Source organism: Pseudophryne corroboree, chromosome 10 (assembly GCF_028390025.1).
Source record: "Pseudophryne corroboree isolate aPseCor3 chromosome 10, aPseCor3.hap2, whole genome shotgun sequence".
NCBI classification, from domain to species: Eukaryota; Metazoa; Chordata; class Amphibia; order Anura; family Myobatrachidae; genus Pseudophryne; species Pseudophryne corroboree.
The window spans coordinates 67,818,517-67,835,355 of NC_086453.1; the positions used below are offsets into that span (position 1 = coordinate 67,818,517).

Here is a 16,839-nt window from a genome sequence, read left to right on the forward strand (position 1 = left end):
TTCAACAAGAATCGCGTCATCGTAGTCACGCACCCTGATGTAAAATGCCGATTATAGCGGCATTACAGAGCGGGGGGTGGTGGCTTAAATGTGGTGTCGATGTAACCCCACCCTCGTACCGCCTCCTCCCCGCCTCCACCACGCCCCATTCCGCCTCCTCCCCGTCCCCTCCTCTCATCATTGTCCCGGACAGCCCCTCCACTGAGCCGACCTGGCAGCTCTCTCCCGGAGAGGGCTGCCAGAAAGTAGGTAACTATGTCGTACAGAGCTGAAGATCAGTGGCGAGTCAGTCACCGCCCCCCCTAGCAAGCGGGGGGCCGGTGTGAAGATGGCGGCATCAGGGTAGGAGCGCAGTATTAACTGCGCTCCAGAGGCTCAGCAGTACATAGTGTGGCGCTGTGAGGGGCGCCCTGAGCCAGCGCCTACACCCTACACTGGTCACATAGCCTGTCGGGGTCCCGGGATCTCAGCCAGCATAAATCCTCAGGCCAGTATAATCCTAGGAAGAGTGGGAAGACAGCGTCGTTTTGGGGGCGGAGCTTCTCCTCAGAGCAGACCCAGCAGCGTTCAGCACCATTTTCCTGCCGGCACAGCGCTGTCCAGCAGTGACGTGGGGTGGGGTGAGGCAGGTGAGGTAGAGCCTTTCCTGTCATACTATCGTTTAAGTCAAAAGTTTTGACTATATAAAGTATATGAAAAATACAAAGAATTTGTGTGAAATATCTTCTTTGTATTATTCTAATAATTTTTATAGCCAAAACTCTGGAGTAAAAAGTCTATGGCAGGGGAGGCAGTGCCTCACCTATCTATCTTTTTCGCACATCTCTTATCAAAACTCACCAAATTTCCAGGAGTTTATACTACTGCACCTGTGTATAATGCCCAGATGTACCCTTTGGCTCATATTTTGTGTGTAAATCTGGCTTGGGGGTAGCCCATGCCTCCTGAGCCATTTAGCTCACCGCACATCCCTGCTGTCCAGGAAGAGCAAGTCCCTCCGCAGCAAGTCCAGCTATCTCTCACGGTATCAGGGGGTTGTAGAAGGGGGAGATGAGGTTGCAAAACGACTGTGTAACCTATTAAGGTGCACAGTCAGCGCTGATAAGGGGTCTCCTTTGATATTAGAAGTGCTGTGTGTGGGTTGGATCCAATCTCTGTGTCTCTCTTGCCATTCTTGGGGGTGAAATTCTGTCTGTCCTCCCCAGTGTGTGTGTGGAGTGTCTGTGGTCTCCATTAAGCAATGTCCAAGGACTCTGTGTCATATGCTGCAGAGGATATGTCCTCTCAGGATGATCCCATTCCATGTAATCAGGATTGCACTGGTTTAGCACAGATTCCAGCAAGGGAGCCTGAGTGGTTATCCTCTATCAAATCTATGATTTCTCAGATTTCAAATAGAGTTGCACAAAATGAATCTGCAACTCAGGCTCTACAGAACTCTATGGCAGTCTGGCCCAGTTCTGGTACATCAGGGCTCCCCGCTGTATATTCACATAAATGTGCTCTTGCACAGATCATGCAGGATGACACGGATACCGATTCTGACACTGAGGACGGTGATGTGGATGTGTTGCGGGGGGCAGCATCTCTTGCAAAAGGGGTGCAGTTGATGATAGAGGCTATTAGGGATGTGTTGAAAATTGCTGATACAACACCCGAGCAGGTTGTGGAGGCTTACTTCACTGAAAATAAGAAAGCCTCGCTAACCTTTCCTGCGTCAAAGGAATTAAATGCTATCTTTGAAAAGGCTCTGGAAAATCCGGATAAAAAAATTCAGATACCTAAAAGGGTTCTGGTAGCATTTCCTTTCCCGGTAGAGGATAAGAAAAAATGGGAAAACCCGCCTATTGTTGACGCGTCAGTATCCAGACTCTCAAAAAAGGTGGTTTTACCTGTTCCAGGATCTACCGCCTTGAAAGAGTCAGCTGATTGTAAAATTGATAATACGCTCAAATCCATGTACACGGCTTCTGGGGCAATACTATGTCCCACTATTGCCAGTGCTTGGATTGCCAAAGCTATAGTAAAGTGGTCAGGCACGTTACTTGAGGACTTGGATACTATGGAAAAATGTGATGTTGAATTGTTTTTACGTAACATTCAGGTTTCGGCAGGATTTCTGGTAGAATCCATGAAAGACCTGGGTTCCATGGCTGCGGGAATTTCTTTCATGTCTGTATCAGCTCGTCGAGGAATGTGGTTGCGCCAGTGGTCTGCCAGCGCGGAATCCAGGAGAAGTGTGGAGACCCTACCCTACACAGGTCAGGCTCTCTTTGGGGAAGCGTTAGATGCGTGGATCTCCACGGCTACAGCTGGTAAGTCACCTTTTCTTCCCTCAGCTACACCTGCTCCGAAGAAACCCTTTGCTTCAGCTACATCACAGCCCTTTCGGTCTACCAAGCCCAGAAAGGCCCAGCCGTCCAACACCTTCTTTCGGGGAGGTTGACCCAAGTCTAAGAAACCTGCTGCTGCAGGTTCCCAGGAACAGAACCCTGCTTCAGGTACACCAAAGTCCACCGCATGACGGTGGACTGCACACCCTGGAGGTGGGGCCGGTGGGAGCGAGACTCAGGCATTTCAGTCATTTCTGGGTGTCATCCGGCCTGGACCCCTGGGTGCAAGATATTGTGTCTCAGGGGTACAGGCTGGAATTTAAAAATCTCCCTCCTCACCGATTTTTCAAATCAGGCTTGCCAGCTCTGCTGGCGGACAGAACTGTCCTGCAAGAAGCCGTCCAGAAGTTGGTGGTGGCACAGATCATTGTGCCAGTACCACCCCATATGCAAAACAAAGGTTACTATTCGAACCTTTTCGTGGTACCGAAACCGGATTGTTCGGTCAGGCCCTTTCTGAACTTAAACTCACTAAACCCCTTTCAAAGTTCATTTCAAAATGGAGTCTCTAAGGGCAGTGATATCAGGTCTGGAGGAGGGGGAATTCCTGGTATCCCTGGATATCAAGGATGCGTACCTCCACATTCCGATTTGGCTGCCGCATCAAGCTTATCTTCGATTCGCACTGTTGGACTGTCATTTTCAGTTCCAGACCCTGCCATTCGGCCTCTCCACAGCACCGAGGGTATTCACCAAGGTGATGGCGGAAATTATGATACTCCTCCGCAGACAGGGGGTGAACATAATTCCATATCTGGACGATCTGCTGATAAAAGCATCGTCCAAGGAGAAGCTGTTATGGTCCATAGCTCTCACAACCCAGCTTCTCAGGGAACATGGCTGGATCCTGAATCTTCCAAAATCACATTTGGAACCAACCAGCAGGTTGTCCTTTCTGGGAATGATCCTCGGCACGGGAGTGCAGAGGGTGTTTCTTCCAGAAGTAAAAGCGTTGGTGATACAAACAATGGTCCGGAATGTCCTGAAGCCAACCCGGGTGTCGGTTCATCAGTGCATTTGCCTTCTGGGAAAGATGGTGGCCTCTTACGAGGCCCTGCAGTACGGGAGGTTTCATGCTCGGTCCTTCCAACTGGATCTCCTGGACAAGTGGTCGGGATCCCATCTACACGTGCACCAGAGAATACGTCTGTCACCAAAGGCCAGGATTTCACACCTCTTGTGGCTGCAACTGCCTCACCTTCTGGAGGGCAGCAGGTTCGGGATTCAGGACTGGATCCTTCTAACCACGGATGCAAGTCTCCGGGGCAGGGGCGCAGTCACTCAAGGGGAAACCTTCCAAGGGTGGTCAAATCTGGAAGCCGGCCTACCGATAAACATTTTGGAACTAAGAACCGTCTACAATGGTCATCTTCAAGCAGCCCATCTTCTGAGAAATTGGTGGCTTACATAAACCGACAGGGCGGAACGAAGAGCAGAGCTGCAATGTCAGAGGTAACAAGAATCATCCTCTGGGCAGAAAAACATGCGTTGGCAAAGTCAGCAATCTTTATTCCGGGAGTAGACAACTGGGAAGCAGACTTCCTCAGCAGACACGATCTCCATCCAGGGGAGTGGGGTCTCCATCCGGAGGTGTTCAAGGAGATAACAGATTTTTGGGGCATACTCCAGATCGACATGATGGCCTCTTGTCTCAACAAGAAACTTCGGTGGTTTTGTTCCAGGTCGAGGGACCCAGTCGGTGTACGTGTTTCCTCCAATTCCACTCATCCCAAGAGTTCTAAAGCTCATAAGGAGAACAAGGGTTCAAGCGATCGTCATTGCTCCAGACTGGCCAAGAAGCGCTTGGTACACTGATCTTCTGGATCTACTGCAAGAAGTACCGAGGCCTCTTCCTCTTTGGAAGGACCTGCTGCAGCAGGGGCCGTTTGCCTATCAAGACTTACCGCGGCTATGTTTGATGGTATGGAGGTTGAATGCCTGATACTAGCACGAAAGGGCATTCCGAACAAGGTTATTCCATACCCTGATACAGGCTAGAAAAGGAGTAACGTCTAAACATTAACATCTAATTTGGAAAAAAAAAGTATCTTTGTGTGAGTCCAAGAAATTTCCTGCGGTGGAGTTTCAACTGGGACGGTTTCTCCTCTTCCTACAAGCTGGTGTGTATATGGGCCTGAGGTTGGGATCTGTGATTGTCTAGATTTTGGCCCTATCCATTTTCTTCCAGAAACAGTTGGCTGCCCTTCCTGAGGTTCAGACCCTTTTGAAGGGATTTCTGCATATCCAACCTCCGTTTGTACCACCTACGGCGCCTTGGGACCTTAACGTGGTGTTGCAGTTCCTCCAATCAGACTGGTTTGAGCCTCTATAGGAGGTTGAGATCAAATTTCTTATATGGAAGGCTGTCACGTTGTTGGCCTCAGCTTCTGCTAGACGTGTGTCAGAGTTGGGGGCTTTGGGGCTAATTCTGAGTTGATCGCAGCAGCAAGTTTGTTAGCAATTGGGCAAAACCATGTGCACTGCGGGGGGGGGGGGGGGGGGGGCAGATATAACATGTGCAGAGAGAGTTAGATTTGGGTGGGTTATATTGTTTCTGTGCAGGGTAAATAGTTACTGGCTGCTTTATTTTTACAGTGCAATTTAGATTTCAGTTTAAATACACCCTACCCAAATCTAACTCTCTCTGCACATGTTATATCTGCCCCTCCTGCAGTGCACATGGTTTTGCCCAACTGCTAACAAAGTTGTTGCTGCGATCAACTCAGAATTAGGCCCTTTGTCCTGTAAAAGCCCATACTTGATCTTCCATGATGATAGAGCTGAGCTCCGGACATGTCAGCAGTTTCTTCCGAAGGTTGTGTCGGCATTTCATATCAACCAATCTATTGTGGTGCCAGTGGCTACTGACTCCTCAATTTCATCAAAGTCCTTGGATGTTGTAAGGGCTCTGAAAATCTATGTGAAGTGGACTGCTCGTCACAGAAAATCGGACTCTGTTTGTCCTGTATGAGCCCAAGAAACTTGGGTGTCCTGCTTCTAAGCAGACGATCTCTCGCTGGATCAGGTTCACTATCCAGCATGCGTAATCTACGGCAGTATTGCCGTGTCCTACGTCTGTCAAGGCCCACACTACTCGTAAGGTGGGGTCTTCCTGGGCGGCTGCCTGGGGTGTCTCGGCTTTACAACTTTGCCGAGTTGCAACTTGGTCTGGGTCGAACACGTTTGCAAAGTTCTACAAGTTCGATACTTTGGCCGCTGATGATCTGAAGTTCAGTCAATCAGTTCTGCAGGAGCCTCCGCGCTCTCCCTTCCATTCTGGGAGCTTTGGTACATCCCCATGGTACTAATGTTTACCCCAGCATCCTCTAGGACGTAAGAGAAAATAGGATTTTGGTTACTTACCGGTAAATCCTTTTCTCGTAGTCCGTAGAGGATGCTGGGCGCCCGCCCAGCGCTTCATTTTCCTGCTATCGTTATTTGGTTCAGTACAACTTTGTTTTAATTGAGTACTGCATTGTTACTTGGTAAGTAATGTTTCAGCGGTTGCTGAGTTTTCAAGCTAGGTTAGCTTGATGTGCCTTGTATGTGTGAGCTGATATAAATCTCGCGACTATCTGTGTTAAATCCTTCTCTCGAAGGTGTCCGTCTCCTCGGGCACAGTTTCTAGACTGAGTCTGGTAGGAGGGGCATAGAGGGAGGAGCCAGTCCACACTCTCAAACTCTTAAAGTGCCAATGGCTCCTGGTGGACCCGTCTATACCCCATGGTACTAATGTGGACCCCAGCATCCTCTATGGACTACGAGAAAACGATTTACCGGTAGGTAACCAAAATCCTATTTTAGCTAGAGATGTGCACCGGAAATTTTTCGGGTTTTGTGTTTTGGTTTTGGATTCGGTTCCGCGGCCGTGTTTTGGATTCGGACGCATTTTGGCAAAACCTCCCTAAAAATGTTTTGTCGGATTCGGGTGGGGTTTTTTTTAAAAAAAACCCTCAAAAACAGCTTAAATCATAGAATTTGGGTGTAATTTTATTCCCATAGTATTATTAACCATAATAACCATAATTTCCACTCATTTCCAGTCTACTCTGAACACCTCACACCTCACAATATTATTTTTAGTCCTAAAATTTGCACTGAGGTCGCTGGATGACTAAGCTAAGCGACCCAAGTGGGCGGCACAAACACCTGGCCCATCTAGGAGTGGCACTGCAGTGTTAGACAGGATGGCACTTAAAAAAATTAGCCCCAAACATCACATGATGCAGAGATAAATAAAAAAAAAAAGAGGTGCAAGATGGAATTGTCCTTGGGCCCTCCCACCCACCCTTATGTTGTATAAACAGGACATGCACACTTTAACAAACCCATCATTTCAGCCACAGGGTCTGCCACATGACTGTGGCTGAAATGACTGGTTGGTTTGGGCCCCCACCAAAAAAGAAGCAATCAATCTCTCCTTGCACAAACTGGCTCTACAGAGGCAAGATGTCCACCTCCTCCTCATCGTCCAATTCATCACCCCTTTCACTGTGTACATCCCCCTCCTCACAGAGTATTAATTCGTCCCCACTGGAATCCACCATCTCAGGTCCCTGTGTACTTTCTGGAGGCAATTGCTGGTGAATGTCTCTACGGAGGAATTGATTATAATTCATTTTGATGAACATCATCTTCTCCACATTTTCTGGAAGTAACCTCGTACGCCGATTGCTGACAAGGTGAGCGGCTGCACTAAACACTCTCTCGGAGTACAGACTGGAGGGGGGAAACTTAGGTAAAATAAAGCCAGTTTGTGCAAGGGCCTCCAAATTGCCTCTTTTTTCTGCCAGTATACGTACGGACTGTCTGACGTGCCTACTTGGATGCTGTCAATCATATAATCCTCCACCATTCTTTCAATGGTGACAGAATCATATGCAGTGACAGTAGACGACATGTCAGTAATCGTTGGCAGGTCCTTCAGTCCGATCCAGATGTCAGCACTCGCTCCAGACTGCCCTGTATCACCGCCAACGGGTGGGCTCGGAATTCTTAGCCTTTTCCTCGTAGCCCCAGTTGCGGGAGAATGTGAATGAGGAGCTGTTGACGGGTCACGTTCCGCTTGACTTGACAAGTGTCTCACCAGCAGGTCTTTGAACATCTGCAGACTTGTGTCTGCCGGAAAGAGAGATACAACGTAGGCTTTAAACCTAGGTTCGAGCACGGTGGCCAAAATGTAGTGCTCTGATTTCAACAGATTGACCACCCGTGAATCCTGGTAAAGCGAATTAAGGGCTCCATCCACAAGTCCCACATGCCTAGTGGAATCGCTCCGTTTTAGTTCCTCCTTCAATCTCTCCAGCTGCTTCTGCAAAAGCCTGATGAGGGGAATGACCTGACTCTGAACTGACTTCACGTGTGGCAAGTTCAAAGGGTTGCAGAACCTTGCACAGCATTGAAATAATTCTCCACTGTGCTTGAGTCAGGTGCATTCCCCCTCCTTTGCCTATATCGTAGGCAGATGTATAGGCTTGAATGGCCTTTTGCTGCTCCTCCATCCTCTGAAGCATATAGAGGGTTGAATTCCACCTCGTTACCACCTCTTGCTTCAGATGATGGCGGGGCAGGTTCAGGAGTGTTTGCTGGTGCTCCAGTCTTTGGCACGCGGTGGCTGAATGACGAAAGTGGCCTGCAATTCTTCGGGCCACCGACAGCATCTCTTGCACGCCCCAGTCGTTTTAAAAAAAAATCTGCACAACCAAATTCAATGTACAGTATGTGCAAAACATGGGACGTGCTGGAATTTGCCCACATGTAATGCACGCACAATATTGGTGGCGTTGTCCGATGTCACAAATCCCCAGGAGAGTCCAATTGGGGTAAGCCATTCTGCGATGATGTTCCTCAGTTTCCGTAAGAGGTTGTCAGCTGTGTGCCTCTTATGGAAAGCGGTGATACAAAGCGTAGCCTGCCTAGGAACGAGTTGGCGTTTGCAAGATGCTGCTACTGGTGCCGCCGCTGCTGTTCTTGCAGCGGGAGGCAATACATCTACCCAGTGGGCTGTCACAGTCACGTAGTCCTGAGTCTGCCCTGCTCCACTTGTCCACATGTCCGTGGTTAAGTGGACATTGGGTACAACTGCATTTTTTAGGACACTGGTGACTCTTTTTCTGACGTCTGTGTACATTCTCGGTATCGCCTGCCTAGGGAAGTGGAACCTAGATGGTATTTGGTACCGGGGACACTCTACCTCAAGCAATTCTCAAATTCCCTGTGAATTAACGGTGGATACCGGACACACTTTTAACACCAACACAGCTGCCAAGGCCTGAGTTATCCGCTTTGCAGCAGGATGACTGCTGTGATATTTCATCTTCCTCGCAAAGGACTGTTGGACAGTCAATTGCTTACTGGAAGTAGTACAAGTGGTCTTCCGACTTCCCCTCTGGGATGACAATCGACTCCCAGCAGCAACAACAGCAGCACCAGCAGCAGTAGGCGTTACACTCAAGGATCCATCGTAGGAATCCCAGTTAGGAGAGGACTCGTCAGACTTGCCAGTGACATGGCCTGCAGGACTATTGGTGTTCCTGTCTAAGAAGGAAATTGACACTGAGGGAGTTGGTGGTGTGGTTTGCAGGAGCTTGGGTACAAGAGGAAGAGATTTAGTTGTCAGTGGACTGCTTCCGCTGTCACCCAAAGTTTTTGAACTTGTCAATGACTTCTGATGAATGCGCTCCAGATGACGTATAAGGGAGGATGTTCCTAGGTTGTTAACGTCCTTACCCCTACTTATTACAGCTTGATAAAGGCAACACACGGCTTGTCACCTGTTGACCGCATTTCTGTTAAAATAATTCCACACCTAAGAGGTGATTTTTTTTGTAATTTTACCAGGCATGTCAATGGCCATATTCATCCCACGGACAACAGGTGTCTCCCCGGGTGCCTGACTTAAACAAACCACCTCACCATCAGAATCCTCCTTGTCAATTTCCTCCTCAGCGCCAGCAACACCCATATCCTCATCCTGGTGTACTTCAACAGTGACATCTTCAATTTGACTATCAGGAACTGGACTGTGGGTGCTCCTTCCAGCACTTGCAGGGGGCATGCAAATGGTGGAAGGCGCCACCTCTTCCCGTCCAGTGTTGGGAAGGTCAGGCATCGCAACCGACACAATTGGACTCTCCTTGGGGATTTGTGATTTAGAAGAACGCACAGTTCTTTGCTGTGCTTTTGCCATCTTAACTCTTTTCATTTTTCTAGCGGGAGGATGAGTGCTTCCATCCTCATGTGAAGCTGAACCACTAGCCATGAACATAGGCCAGGGCCTCAGCCGCTCCTTGCCACTCCGTGTCGTAAATGGCATATTGGCAAGTTTACACTTCTCCTCAGACACTTTTAATTTAGATTTTTGGGTAATTTTACTGAACTTTAGTTTTTTTGATTTTACATGCTCTCTACTATGACATTGGGCATCGGCCTTGGCAGACGACGTTGATGGCATTTCATCGTCTCGGCCATGACTAGTGGCAGCAGCTTCAGCACGAGGTGGAAGTGGATCTTGATCTTTCCCTATTTTACACTCCACATTTTTGTTCTCCATTTTTTAATGTGTGGAATTATATGCCAGTAATATATCAATAGCAATGGCCTACTGTACTGTACTATATGTATACTGTTGGTCACCAAAATGCTGCACTGTAATGCTATATACTGCTCACAATAATGCAGCACAGAGATAGTATACTTGACACAGAGCTGCAAGATACAGCAATGGCCTAGTGTACTGTACTATATGTATACTGCTGGTCACCAAAATGCTGCACTATCCTACTATATATGCTCACAATAATGCAGCACAGAGATAGTATACTTGACACAGAGCTGCAAGATACAGCAATGGCCTACTGTACTGTACTATATGTATACTGCTGGTCACCAAAATGCTGCACTATCCTACTATATGCTGCTCACAATAATGCAGCACAGAGATAGTATACTTGACACAGAGCTGCAAGATACAGCAATGGCCTACTGTACTGTACTATGGCCCTCATTCCGAGTTGTTCGCTCGGTATTTTTCATCGCATCGCAGTGAGAATTCTCTTAGTGCGCATGCGTAATGTTCGCACTGCGCATGCGTCAAGTAACTTTACTAAGAAGAAAGTAATTTTACTCACGGCTTTTTCGTCGCTCCGGAGAACGCATTGTGATTGACAGGAAATGGGTGTTACTGGGCGGATGTACGGCGTTTTAGGGGCGTGTGGCAGGAAACGCTACCGTTTCCGGAAAAAACGCAGGCGTGTCTGGAGAAACGGTGGGAGTGCTTGGGCGAACGCTGGGTGTGTTTATGACGTCAGCCGGGACCGAAAAGCACTGAATTGATCGCACAGGCAGAGTAAGTCTGGAGTTACTCAGAAACTGCTAACTCGGTTTTGATCGCAATATTGCGAATACATCGGTCGCACATTTAAGATGTTTAGATTCACTCCCAGTAGGCGGCGGCTTAGCGTGTGTAACTCTGCTATAATCGCCTTGCGAGCGAACAACTCGGAATGAGGGCCTATATGTATACTGCTGGTCACCAAAATGCTGCACTATCCTACTATATGCTGCTCACAATAATGCAGCACAGAGATAGTATACTTGACACAGAGCTGCTAGATACAGCAATGGCCTACTGTACTGTACTATATGTATACTGCTGGTCACCAAAATGCTGCACTGTCCTACTATATACTGCTCACAATAATGCAGCACAGAGATAGTATACTTGACACAGATATAGTATACTTGACACAGAGCTGCAAGATACAGCAATGGCCTACTGTACTGTACTATATGTATACTGCTGGTCACCAAAATGCTGCACTGTCCTACTATATACTGCTCACAATAATGCAGCACAGAGATAGTATACTTGACACAGAGCTGCAAGATACAGCAATGGCCTTCTGTACTGTACTACTATAATTATATACTGGTGGTCCCCAGTCCCCACAATGCAGCACACTGAGCACAGATATTTGCAGCACACTGAGCACAGATACGGAGCTTTTCAGGGAGAGAACGCAGCCACGTCCTCTCCGTTCAATCTCCAATGCACGAGTGAAAATGGCGGCGAGAATCCGACAGCGGGATGATGACGTTCGGCCGCGTTCGGGTTAACCGAGCAAGGCGGGAAGATCCGAGGCTGCCTCGGACCCGTGTAAAATAGGTGAAGTTCGGGGGGGATAGGAACTCGGTGAACCGAACCCGCTCATCTCTAATTTTATCCTGTTTATGAGTTTTACCTGTATGCTTTAACTGACTTTACAACTACTAAGTTGTCAGAAAGTTCCATAAATAGACTTTCTATGTGACAAACCAATAGCAGGCAGTGCTGGACTGGCCATCTGGCACTACTGACAAATGCAAGAAAGGTCCGTGGCCTGATGGGCCAGTTCCAGCCGCACAGCAGACATAGAGACTGGTGCAGGCCGAGCAGCTCTGCCTCCCGGCACTCTGCTCGGTAGGCTGGCATACAGAGACACGGGGCATGCTGCGAGGTCACGCCCCATGAGCAGTGGCCAAGCCAGTAAGCCACGTTCATGCCCCCATGAACCGTGGTCATGCCCTCTTGTCTACATTGCTGAGGCTACTTTACCCGGCAATGACTGCAGGAACTGTTGGAATGATGGTACTTCATGAACACCAACATCGCCAATTTTGCCTTACATCTCTGAAATGTACAGGAAAGTTGCTACTCTATTCTACTGCTATGTAGGCAGTCAAACATCACGGTGGCACATCACACAGAATGGGATATGGGATGTACAATTTACAAGCATTCACAGAAATGGTACTTCAAGTGATGTATGCAAAAAAAAAAAACATTTTCAAAGAACTGTACATACTTTTTGCAGGTAGGAGAGGTTCCCTATGTCTGTTACGGGTGTGGGCTGATTGATAGACATTGTCTAGTTAGACAGTCAATAGGTAGACACCATATTTTAGACACCAAGGGGTAAATTTACTAAGATGGGAGTTCTATTTAAGATGGGATGTTGCCCATAGCAACCAATCAGATTATACTTCACATTTATCTAGCACCTTCTAGAATATAATACCTGGAATCTGATTGGTTGCTATGGGAAAAATCCCATCTTAAATAGAACTCCCATCTTAGTAAATTTACCTCCCATGTGTTAAACAGAAATGAGGTCGCCAGGATCAAAAGGTCGACAGGGTCAAAAGGTCGACATGAAAAAGGTAGACAGTACAAAAGGTTGACATGAAAATGGTCAACACAAAAAAAGTTAGAAAAATGTTTTTTGCATTTTTGTGGTTTGAGTGGATAGTTTTGTCATCTGGGACCCCCAATTGTAGAAAGTCATCCCCTCGCGAACTTTTGTACTGTCTACCTTTTTCATGTCGACCTTTTGACCGTGTCGACCTAATTTCTGTTTAACATAAGGGGGTAAATTTACTAAGATGGGAGTTCTATTTAAGATGGGATGTTTCCCATAGCAACCATCTATTTACCCCCTTCGTTTGACTGTCTAACTAGACATTGTCTATCTATCAACCGGATACCGTCTGTTACTGGATAACTACTGTAGTCACATGACTATTGCAGACCTACCTGTAGGTAATGCTGCTGTGCAGTTATCAACTGTGCAGCATCCAATGTTTATATTCACAGTCATAAACTGGTTACTGAGACTCTTCGGTTGTTCACATTCTGATAAGTATCCACATCCTCTCTCTACTGAGATCGTTTTTAGTCCGAATGCCGTAACTAAGTGTAGAAAGAAAAAAAAAGTAATATAGTCATAAAGACATAGATAGATAGATAGATAGATAGATAGATAGATAGATAGATAGATAGAAAGATAGATAGATAGATAGATAGATAGATAGATAGATAGATAGATAGATAGATAGATAGATAGGGTTTATGGAATATGTTAATATTTTTCATTAGTATGCTGATATTTTTTTCATTTTTTTCTAACATTATATTAATATTTATTTTTTAAAAACCTCTATTTCCTGTTATTATAAACCTTTCATTCCTTGACGTGTTTGACTGTAACCACAATTTTGTGATTTCTCACATATATCAAATATAGGATCTGTGAAGATCTTGGTACAAAACACCTCTGGCAGGTCCTTTTTGGGGGCCAGGTTTGACAGTGGTTTTGCGGCACTTAGCAAATTTTTGGCTTCTATTCTTTCAATGGGGGAAAAGAGTAATGGCTGTTTTTCAGCAGGATTGCGGAGGTTTTGACCTTAGTACAGTAAATTGGTGGGATGCAATCCCATAGGGATTTAAACTAGAGATGAGCGCCGGAAATTTTTCGGGTTTTGTGTTTTGGTTTTGGGTTCGGTTCCGCGGCCGTGTTTTGGGTTCGACCGCGTTTTGGCAAAACCTCACCGAATTTTTTTTGTCGGATTCGGGTGTGTTTTGGATTCGGGTGTTTTTTTAAAAAAACCCTAAAAAACAGCTTAAATCATAGAATTTGGGGGTAATTTTGATCCCAAAGTATTATTAACCTCAAAAAACATAATTTACACTCATTTTCAGCCTATTCTGAACACATCACACCTCACAATATTATTTTTAGTCCTAAAATTTGCACCGAGGTCGCTGTGTGAGTAAGATAAGCGACCCTAGTGGCCGACACAAACACCGGGCCCATCTAGGAGTGGCACTGCAGTGTCACGCAGGATGGCCCTTCCAAAAAACCCTCCCCAAACAGCACATGACGCAAAGAAAAAAAGAGGCGCAATGAGGTAGCTGACTGTGTGAGTAAGATTAGCGACCCTAGTGGCCGACACAAACACCGGGCACATCTAGGAGTGGCACTGCAGTGTCACGCAGGATGTCCCTTCCAAAAAACCCTCCCCAAACAGCACATGACGCAAAGAAAAAAAGAGGCGCAATGAGGTAGCTGTGTGAGTAAGATTAGCGACCCTAGTGGCCGACACAAACACCGGGCCCATCTAGGAGTGGCACTGCAGTGTCACGCAGGATGTCCCTTCCAAAAAACCCTCCCCAATCAGCACATGATGCAAAGAAAAAGAAAAGAAAAAAGAGGTGCAAGATGGAATTATCCTTGGGCCCTCCCACCCACCCTTATGTTGTATAAACAAAACAGGACATGCACACTTTAACCAACCCATCATTTCAGTGACAGGGTCTGCCACACAACTGTGACTGATATGACGGGTTGGTTTGGACCCCCCCCAAAAAAGAAGCAATTAATCTCTCCTTGCACAAACTGGCTCTACAGAGGCAAGATGTCCACCTCATCTTCACCCTCCGATATATCACCGTGTACATCCCCCTCCTCACAGATTATCAATTCGTCCCCACTGGAATCCACCATCTCAGCTCCCTGTGTACTTTGTGGAGGCAATTGCTGCTGGTCAATGTCTCCGCGGAGGAATTGATTATAATTCATTTTAATGAACATCATCTTCTCCACATTTTCTGGATGTAACCTCGTACGCCGATTGCTGACAAGGTGAGCGGCGGCACTAAACACTCTTTCGGAGTACACACTTGTGGGAGGGCAACTTAGGTAGAATAAAGCCAGTTTGTGCAAGGGCCTCCAAATTGCCTCTTTTTCCTGCCAGTATAAGTACGGACTGTGTGACGTGCCTACTTGGATGCGGTCACTCATATAATCCTCCACCATTCTATCAATGTTGAGAGAATCATATGCAGTGACAGTAGACGACATGTCCGTAATCGTTGTCAGGTCCTTCAGTCCGGACCAGATGTCAGCATCAGCAGTCGCTCCAGACTGCCCTGCATCACCGCCAGCGGGTGGGCTCGGAATTCTGAGCCTTTTCCTCGCACCCCCAGTTGCGGGAGAATGTGAAGGAGGAGATGTTGACAGGTCGCGTTCCGCTTGACTTGACAATTTTGTCACCAGCAGGTCTTTCAACCCCAGCAGACCTGTGTCTGCCGGAAAGAGAGATCCAAGGTAGGCTTTAAATCTAGGATCGAGCACGGTGGCCAAAATGTAGTGCTCTGATTTCAACAGATTGACCACCCGTGAATCCTTGTTAAGCGAATTAAGGGCTGCATCCACAAGTCCCACATGCCTAGCGGAATCGCTCCGTGTTAGCTCCTTCTTCAATGCCTCCAGCTTCTTCTGCAAAAGCCTGATGAGGGGAATGACCTGACTCAGGCTGGCAGTGTCTGAACTGACTTCACGTGTGGCAAGTTCAAAGGGCATCAGAACCTTGCACAACGTTGAAATCATTCTCCACTGCACTTGAGACAGGTGCATTCCATCTCCTATATCGTGCTCAATTGTATAGGCTTGAATGGCCTTTTGCTGCTCCTCCAACCTCTGAAGCATATAGAGGGTTGAATTCCACCTCGTTACCACTTCTTGCTTCAGATGATGGCAGGGCAGGTTCAGTAGTTTTTGGTGGTGCTCCAGTCTTCTGTACGTGGTGCCTGTACGCCGAAAGTGTCCCGCAATTTTTCTGGCCACCGACAGCATCTCTTGCACGCCCCTGTCGTTTTTTAAAAAATTCTGCACCACCAAATTCAAGGTATGTGCAAAACATGGGACGTGCTGGAATTTGCCCATATTTAATGCACACACAATATTGCTGGCGTTGTCCGATGCCACAAATCCACAGGAGAGTCCAATTGGGGTAAGCCATTCCGCGATGATCTTCCTCAGTTGCCGTAAGAGGTTTTCAGCTGTGTGCGTATTCTGGAAAGCGGTGATACAAAGCGTAGCCTGCCTAGGAAAGAGTTGGCGTTTGCGAGATGCTGCTACTGGTGCCGCCGCTGCTGTTCTTGCGGCGGGAGTCCATACATCTACCCAGTGGGCTGTCACAGTCATATAGTCCTGACCCTGCCCTGCTCCACTTGTCCACATGTCCGTGGTTAAGTGGACATTGGGTACAACTGCATTTTTTAGGACACTGGTGAGTCTTTTTCTGACGTCCGTGTACATTCTCGGTATCGCCTGCCTAGAGAAGTGGAACCTAGATGGTATTTGGTAACGGGGGCACACTGCCTCAATAAATTGTCTAGTTCCCTGTGAACTAACGGCGGATACCGGACGCACGTCTAACACCAACATAGTTGTCAAGGACTCAGTTATCCGCTTTGCAGTAGGATGACTGCTGTGATATTTCATCTTCCTCGCAAAGGACTGTTGAACAGTCAATTGCTTACTGGAAGTAGTACAAGTGGGCTTACGACTTCCCCTCTGGGATGACCATCGACTCCCAGCGGCAACAACAGCAGCGCCAGCAGCAGTAGGCGTTACACGCAAGGATGCATCGGAGGAATCCCAGGCAGGAGAGGACTCGTCAGACTTGCCAGTGACATGGCCTGCAGGACTATTGGCATTCCTGGGGAAGGAGGAAATTGACACTGAGGGAGTTGGTGGGGTGGTTTGCGTGAGCTTGGTTACAAGAGGAAGGGATTTACTGGTCAGTGGACTGCTTCCGCTGTCACCCAAAGTTTTTGAACTTG

At 47.3% G+C, this 16,839-nt stretch overlaps 1 protein-coding gene across 1 annotated transcript in view; it reads right to left on the minus strand.

The window, feature by feature from the left end:
* LOC134965194 (mucin-2-like) overlaps positions 1–16,839 on the minus strand; it is a 53,353-nt gene that overhangs the window by 12,543 nt on the left and 23,971 nt on the right. Inside the window, exon 3 of the mRNA XM_063941706.1 lies at positions 12,967–13,122. Within this exon, the coding sequence (XP_063797776.1) occupies positions 12,967–13,122 (156 nt within the window). The remainder of the gene's footprint in view (positions 1–12,966; positions 13,123–16,839) is intronic.